The sequence below is a fragment of the Calidris pugnax genome, unplaced genomic scaffold (genome assembly GCF_001431845.1).
Source record: "Calidris pugnax isolate Ruff unplaced genomic scaffold, ASM143184v1 scaffold13, whole genome shotgun sequence".
NCBI lineage: Eukaryota > Metazoa > Chordata > Aves > Charadriiformes > Scolopacidae > Calidris > Calidris pugnax.
The window spans coordinates 10,632,251-10,640,909 of record NW_015090810.1 but is presented as its reverse complement, the minus strand read 5'-3'; the positions used below and the strand labels follow the sequence as shown (position 1 = coordinate 10,640,909).

At 40.5% G+C, this 8,659-nt stretch overlaps 1 protein-coding gene across 3 annotated transcripts in view; it reads right to left on the bottom strand.

Moving 5' to 3' along the window:
• Positions 1 to 2,734: 2,734 nt before the first annotated feature.
• The window catches only part of ZNF516 (zinc finger protein 516), a 63,997-nt gene continuing 58,072 nt past the window's right edge, over positions 2,735 to 8,659 (bottom strand). For 2 of the 3 annotated variants that reach the window (XM_014938722.1, XM_014938723.1), the window contains one exon: positions 5,572 to 5,765. In XM_014938722.1, coding sequence (XP_014794208.1) covers positions 5,706 to 5,765 — 60 coding nt within the window. In that variant the 3' untranslated portion in view covers positions 5,572 to 5,705. Of the gene's footprint in view, positions 5,766 to 8,659 lie in introns of all 3 variants that reach the window. The other variant, XM_014938721.1, reaches the window with a different exon arrangement.

Below are 8,659 nucleotides of genomic sequence, written 5' to 3'. Positions count from 1 at the left end.
TGATGACACAGGAACAAACAAATCAAGCCATCTGTACCAATCTTACATGAACTACAACTTAAATCTGAGATACAAAGGATTTCACACAGGAGAGAGCCAAGTGTCTGAAGCCATTTTGACATTGGACATTTTTTCTTAACAGCTTTGAGCATCCCCATCTCTTTTATCCAACATACTATGAGGCATCTTAAAATATTCTGTACTAGAGAATGCTATCTGAATGTACCCTCTGGCATCCTCAAAGGATTGCTCCAGTTCAGCATCTGCTTAAAACACTATGCCTTCTTGCCTGCCTTGGTTGTTTTTTTCCCCTCCTGCTTGGGGCTAATCAGAGTCTGCTTGTTTCTCAAAAACAGCAATATGCTTTTCAAACCCCCTTGGGTATTGGAGAAACCCTTCAGTCCAGCCTCAACTACTCTCAATTATAATCCTAACTCTGGTTCACCCATCAGTCACGAGAGTAAAGATCCAAAAAGGCATTCCCTTATTTTCTGTCAGAACATCATTCAGGCTCATGCCACAAAAGAACATTTTTGCAGAATGAGTTTAAATTATGTGCTTATTTTCTGAAGTTTCCGATCCCTCCCCCCTTTCATGTGAAAGGAAGCCCTTTGCAAAGGGCACAGACCTCTTTGTGTTAAGTTTCAGAGTTTCTGCTCCATCTCTACATCCTTTTGATCTCTCACACGGTTGACTTTGCCCCTTTTGGCAACTTTTCCACTCTGTGGTGATTCTCCTCTAAACCGCTTGCTCCACTCCCGGCTTCTCCTTGGTCCTGTTCTCAGCTTTGGCTTTTCATCTACTTACTCGAATTTCTGAGGGCCAAAACTTAGCCCCTTACTGATCTTTCCCATGCTTTCACCATCTCTTCTTCTTATGGCCCTATGGAGAGCATCCACCTCAGCACTCAAACCCATGCAGCTGGGTCACGTTGATGTTCTTGACCCCTTTACCCAAGCCAAAACAAAACAATCCCGTGTTCTGCGCCTGCTTCCTACTCCCAACACAACATCCTCTTTTCTCTCAATAGCAAAAGTGTCCCTTATTTTGACCAGCACCAGGTGACCAGTTTGGAAACACTTGTTTATGCCCAACACATAGGGATTATTTTTTTTCCATCTACAGTTTGTCCTTCGTCCACCAGCTTCAAATGAAAGACAATTTTTTCTGGGGCTTAGGGTTGGTTAGTTGGTTTTTGGTTGGTTTTTTTTTTTCTTTCTCCTGAAAGCAGCGCTAATGAACATGAAGAAGAAAATATAGGCATAAATATATTTTTAACAGCTACTGTCTACCTTGAGACACCTATGGATGTCACCACATGGTTATAGTCCCTCTCAAGGACGCCAGCATACAAACAGCCCCACTGCAAGCAATTAATGGCAGAGTATGTCTGTACATTCTCTGATCTGTAACTGTTTTGCATGCCTAGCTCTCCATTTCCTAATTTATAATGAAAAACTAAAGTGAAAGGAATATATATATATGTATATGAACGTACTCCATTTTATTTGAGTTGCTCTCTAAATACGGAAGTCAAGCAGGCACTCCTTACCTATAATCTCCCAATGAATCCACATGAGCTTTGCCCCCCAACATTGGATTGCCCTGCAGGATGGGGCTGTCAAACACAGCAAGAGAGAAAGGAGAGAGCACGAGGGAAGAGGACTCTGCAATTCAGTGCCTTGCACAGAACTGCTGGCTTAAAAGTCCTGGCTTGCAGGGAAAGCAGGAAATTTTACTTGACGTAAAATGCAACCTCTCCTACTTTTAACCAAACATATTTTATGTAGCAAGAACCTAATAGAGAAGCGATCTCTTGCTTTGTCCCAGGTCTTCTCATGACAGATTGGCTTTTCAAGGAGAGATCTGCAAATGTGTCAATGAATTCAAGCCCTCCTGTTGGAGCTGCTGAGGTTACATGCTTTAAGTAGCCCAGCATGGGAATACAGCAAGGAAGGAGAACAAAAGCAAACACAGGCCTGGTCACAAACTCTTTGAGCATGAAAACAAGCAAAGAGGGGGATGTACTGCCACTAGAATGACACAAATTTTTAAAATAGCTCAAAACGTCACACATGCTCCGATGTGTCGAGCACGACCAATGTATGTGTAAGCTCCACAACATGCAGCACCCCAAAGTTCTAGAAGTTCTAGAACACGTTTACAGGGATTACCATGAAATGCACATGACATCAATGCCTGAAAATCCCTTCAGTGACACATTTTTATCTGACAGTCAGTTAATAGCAGAACACTTTTTTGCATCAACAAGAGGATGCCATTTTCTAAAGGATAATTTTCTTAACGAGTTGGTTTCATATAAGCAGAGTCTTCCATAGGATGGGGGCAGATAATAAAATTTACACTAAGGATTTTCAACTTCAAGTGGCTTTGAAATACAAAACTTTTGTTTTGGCTTTCTAATTTGCTTTCCATTTTGCAGTATGCACCCATTTATTCAGAGCATTTTAGACGGAAGGAATTTCAAGAATGCAAACAGCACGATGGCAATGCAGTAGCTGATTAGCTCCGTGGAAGAAGTTTCTCCAAGTTCGACTTTCGGTCAGCACACAACATTCGGGACACAAAAATACTCTGACAGGGAAGGTCTTCTTTCGCTTTAGCTAGAATAAAAAAGGTCTTCTGCACTTTAGCTACAATAAACCACACGAAAAGCAGAGAGAGGGAGAGAGAAAGAGAGAGAGAGATGGCAGATACACTGAGAATCTGCAGCGTAGATAATCAAACCCTTTATTGTCTAAGTTACATTAGACTTGCAACACCATAAAAACCTGTAAGAAGAAGAAACAGTAGATTGGTAGAGGTAGTAGAAAGTCCCTGTAACAGTCATAAAAGGGCTTTACAGGAGAGCGTCATGCCAAAAAAAGTTATCACGTTGCTTAAAAGAGCTGATCAAAGCCCATTGACTAAATAAATAAGGAACACAACTCATTTTAAATACTATGGCCTAACTAAAATAACAAATCAATACAATAAAATGATAAAGAAGAAAAAAGAAATTGTGGGATTTGCTTCTGAAAACAGATGGTCTTTAAGGTTGGCTTTCCCCCACCCACTCTTACTTCTTGTTTAATTAAGTGAAAATCTCATTTCTGTGCTATACACAGCATATAATTATTTAAACTGATTTCCCCTACTGTTGTTCTTCATGGAACTAAATTATGATTGTAAACTTTGCTGATTAGTACCCTGGTAATGGCAGTGACAGCACTAGCTTCTCTGTCAGAGATTCTGGAAGAAAAGCTCCAGAAAAAAAGCTTTTGGCTCTAAATATTAACTCAGATTTTCTAGATCAGCTTGCAAAAAAATACAATTAAAAAAAGAGAAATTACAAATGTACACTACACTTTTGTGCCATTTTGGGTACAGAAGAGTTTTTAATAACTAGAACACAAACAAATAGGCTAAGCAACTAGCTTTTGTGCATTCCTGAACTGCATTACTTTCACTCATGGAAAATATGACTCAGAAAAGCAACAAAACAAAAGCAAAAAAAAAAAAAAAAACCAAAACAAAAACCCAAACAACCCAAACAAAACAAACTGAGAAAGCTAGTGCAAACCCAAAATGATAATCATTAAGCAACACAGCAAAATATTTCATTTTTTCTTTTTTTTCTCCTTTTTTCTTTTTTTTTTTTTTTGGTGTACAATGGAATGTGTCTATGCGACCTCCCTCAACATAACTTCACAGAACAGTTAATTACAGTCACTTATAAGTATTTGCACAGACATTCCTAACTACACCGAGACTTACAGAGAATTCTTGTATACATCTGGTGTAATAGCATAAGGAAAAACTAGTTTAAAAAAAATACATAAGAAAGTTAATTTGCATTGTTGCAAGTGTTGCAAAGTAACAAAAACTGTCAAGTAATTTAAAACAAGTAACAAGTAGTATCCAGAACCAATTACTGACTAGATTTTTTTTTTAAAAAAAAGCAACGCCACGCCCACCAAAACTGTTGAAACAGAAAGATCACGCTTTAAGTTTTTTTTCTGTTTTCTGTGTTTTTTTTTTAAACAAATCTTTGTGTCAGGAGCCCATTTCTACAAAAACAGCACTATTCCGTTATTGTATTAAGTAAACTGTTGCTTTCACCTGTATTAAAGGTTAGCATTTCTGTACATGTAAAATTATTGCTTTTTTGAAAAATATATTTAGCATGCTAGGGTTTTTTTTTTAATCCATTTCCTGCCTTTACAAAATGTTACAATTTAAAAAAAAAACTAGTAAAGCTTTTGCAAAAATTTTCACAGAACATTTTCTTTCAAGGCAGCAGTAACTTTTGATAATGCATAAAATTATATGTGCAAAATCTGAAACTCTCAGAAATATTACTATCACACATAGTGTCACAGCAATAAGAAAAGAAAATATTTATATCTGTGGAATACATTTTTAATTGCTTACACTGCATGGTTTAACAACCTGTTATGTGCCACAACCCCACCTTGAAAACTTGCAGTTAAAGAGTTACTGTAGAAGAGGTATATAAAGCTTTTTTTTTTTTTCTTTTTTTTTTCCTAACACCACCAGTGATCACCAAGTACAAGACATGACACATTTATATGAACATGAACCTGCCACCACAAAAGAAGTTCCTTGTCTTTCCAGAACGTCCCTGGGCCCAGGGAGGAGCAGTGAACCCGCTGAACCCAACGCAGGAGCAGAGAGTACTGTGCGGGCCCAAGGGCTGCCCAAACTTGTTCAGCGACACCTTTTTTCTTCTAAACACACAGATCAGTGGCGTTAGACAGCTCAGCGTTTTGTTTCATTTTATTATTTTTTTTTTTCTAAACATGAAGACTTCCTTTGTGATCAGGTCGAAGAAAGTAGCCCTGTTACAAAAAAAAAGGTCCTGAGAGTAAAACACAGAAGCCTGTTTTTTTTTTTTCTTAGTGTTCGACTAGCTTTTCTTTTCCAAAGCAGAATAGAAGCTTTTCTCTGGAAGTGTTTCAATTTCCATATTCACATACTATTAATGGTGCGCAGTCAAGAGCAAGAGCACTAGAAATGCAAGTGGTCCCCAAACTGTAATGAAACAAACCATTGCAGAATGACGGTCTTTCTCTTTAGTCCCTTTAATCCTTCATCAAGCATTGCTTTCTCAGCACCGAATGCCACCTTTTCCCTGCACCCCCCCCTTCTTCCTCTCTGGTTGTTTTTTTTTTAATTTGCTTTTCAGCATGACAGGCAGTGGCAGTTTCATTAATTAATACTTCTCCAGCCCTCGAATCCACTGCTGTTTTTCAAATGTATCAAATAGTCATTGTGAGCATCAGGGAGGTTTTTGTTACAGTGCTTAACTTCTTCATGCTGTCCAAATCACATAAAGTTTAATTTTTCCAGTGTCTCAAACTTCTCTTGATTAATATAGATGCCTTGTGCTGCCACGGCGCTTGCCAACTCCACTGTTTGTTATAAAGGAAATAAGGAACCATGGGACTGATTAGTACGTCAATTTATATATATCTTGTGTAGCATCTTCATTTATTTTAAAATGATTAACAGCGCGGAGGCACCCCCCTCCTGGCAAAGCGCCGGTTGCAGTCCTGCGCAGCGGCTGCGGGCGAGGGGATGGCTGGCAGGGAGGCTGCTCGGTAGCCGCCGGGGCACGGGGGGCTGCCAGCTCTGCCGCTCGGGCTGGGGGCTGCTGGCCCGGGGGCTGCTCTGCCGGGGCTCTAGGTTCCCTTCCGGAGAGGCAGCGTGTGGGCCACCTCCGCACCGCCGTGGTCTCTCCCCTGCAAGAAGGACGAGAGAAGGAAAAGCTCATTCTCGCCTCTGCTCCCACACGCCACCCTCCAGCAAGCCCTGCTGTAAGCACCACGTACGTTCTTTTTGGCCCACCACATCGGAAGCCTTTTTGGTGTTGTTTTTTTTTAATCACCTCCACCAACACAAAATGTGTCAGGTCCATATAAAAAGTCCCCGACGGACAAGAAGAGCAAGTAACAGAGTCTGATGGAGCAGTTCAGAGAAGGCTGAGAACAAGGAGGGGAAGAAGAGGCCTCCAAAAATTTTGGAGAATATTGAGCTAGCCCAAAGGGATTCATAACTAGACCAGCGTTTTAAAAAGGCTGAAGTTTGAGGTCACAGAGGCAGCTAAAAGAGGAAAAACCGAATTCTTGTGCAGGTCTGTCAAACGCTAAGGCGGCTTTCCCCCCCTCCTTGTCATCTTCCTTTTATTTTTTTTTAGACCATTTTCATGAATAATTACCACGTTGAAAAAAATAGCAGGGATATTCTAAAATCAAGTGAAATTAAAGATAACATCATGAATAAGTGGGAGCCTGCAGCTCCCAAGAAAAGCTTTAAAATGACATTTAGAACATCACTGTCGGAACAATGCAGTTTACAATCCTGATCCTAAAACAACATGGCAAGATTAATCTTACATAAATGCATTATCCTTAAGCTAAAGTCTTGATGAAGTGAAACAGACCATTTTAAATTAATGCAACATAAAATACGGCACCCATGTAAAATCCAAGCAAGTTTCAAGCTGTGCCTATGGCAGCCCTCGAAATAGCTAAAGAAAGCCCAGCTCTGGTTGACATAATGTATTAAGTGCATCTCTTTTGTTAATAGATTTAGAAAATTCCTAATTAAACCTGGCCCGAGATTCATGACATTTACCAGTCAAAGTTTGGTTTAAGTCGGAAAGATTTGCAACAAAATTAAAGAAAAAAAAAGCTGCTGTACAGATGGCAGTATATTTGAAATGTAGGAAACAGTAACTGAATGAGAGATGTGATAAAACTTCCTTAGTTGGATGCTGAATTTCCTGCAGTAAACCAAGAAAGATGCTTTACATTTTTGCGGGGCTGCATCATGCCTGAGAGACAGAGCCACAATTCCAGGAGGAGGCATTCATCATTAAAACGTCTCGTATCGAACCAGCTCGACGTACACCGGGGAGCACGGCGGGGTTTCGCCCAGCTGGGAGAAAAGGGGGGGAAAAAGGGAGGGGAAGGGGATGGCAGGCGCCTCTCCCCAGCTTCCCTGGGTAAGGACTGAAAAAAGGGGTGTCATTAGGGGGGCTTTTTGGGCACGGATAGCCTGCGGGGTGCTGGGTGGCAGAGAGGTGCTTGGCAGGTCCAGGGACCACCCAACCCCCAGACCTATGAAAGGTGTCATCATCCTTCTCCCACCTGGCAGGGTGGAGCAGAGGGACCAGGGGTGGTGGGTGGATGGGTGGGTGGCTGGACCCCTCTGATGCTCCCAGTTTCACTGGGAAATAGCACCTGAGCTTCACGTGTGCTAAAACCCATCCAGGGGCTCAGCTCCTTGTACTCACAGTCAGATTTTGAACCAGCTGACACACAGCTGGACTGCAATCTTCCCCACCGTGAAACGTTCACCAGTTTAAAAAGCAGGCTTCCTTCACTTCCAGCATTTTAAAGGGGAAAAACAACAGATCGGTTTTTAAGTGAAACCTATAGCTTCCATGCCAAAAGCTGCTTTCGTACCAACTTCTAGGGCTTTTCACCAGTTAACAGGAAAAAAAACCAGTGTGTGTGCATGTTAATATATTGGAGATAGATTATTGCATGACATATCGAAATAAATTGCAATGATCAGTTTGGAGCAGAGACACCGCTCCAGTTTGCTGGCAAGGGGAAAGAGATGGGACAAGAACTACAGCTGCTAATCCTGTCTGTAACGCTCATAAACTAGCAGACATACAGTACATGCATATTGCTCAGATGCTGGTACAGCAGCCTCCATGATTCCTTGATTGTTTGCATTATAATCTCCATATGTATGAACGAGACAAATTAGGTTGCCATTTATTTGTTCATTATCTATTATTTTGATTAATGGAATTCTTGTTCTCAGAATAACTATTTAAAAATAACATTTGCAATAATGAGGACTGAACTATTAATCATGATCTTTAGCAGAAACTCTGCAAGGAACTGGGGCAAGACATTTCATATGAACAAATGTCATAAATAGGACTTCTAACAGACAGTGCTAAAATTTCAAGTGCAAAACCAAAAACCAAAACCCAAAAAACCAACCAAACTCAAAACCAATGGTTTAAATAACTTTTAAACCTGGTTGGTTTTGGTTTTTTTTTGCTCTTCCTTTTCTCTCCGAAGTTGCTTTAGGACAATCAGGGCTGTAGCATGGCTAGACTATAAAAACTTTAGAGGTACCGGATGCCCCCTGCCTTTCCCCTAAGCTCCTTTACAATTTGTGTATTGATGTAGTGTTTTCTTGATGGTTCCTTCCAATCTATCACCCAAATTCTGACAATCCACATTTATGCTCTCTCAAGTATTGAACACTACAAGAAATACTTTAAAATACTTATAGTGGAAATAATTAAAGCTTACAGACTCCTTCATGAAGGTCGTTTACCCCTGTCACACAAGACCTACTGAGTACCTCTCTTTTCAATGAATGAGGCCCTAAAACTGTGGTGTCCACAGTTCTTTTACTGAAAAGGACCATCATTGCCTTCTGGCATGGGGAAAGCTTCTGCCAGAGGTATCTATGATACCAACAGTTTATATTTTTTTTGTGGGCTGTAGCTTTTAATTTATTTTCTGTGAGTGAAAAGGTGTTTTTCCAGAGAGAGCAAAGGTTGGAGTTTGGGGGATTTGCTTGTTTCACTCACACAAACGGC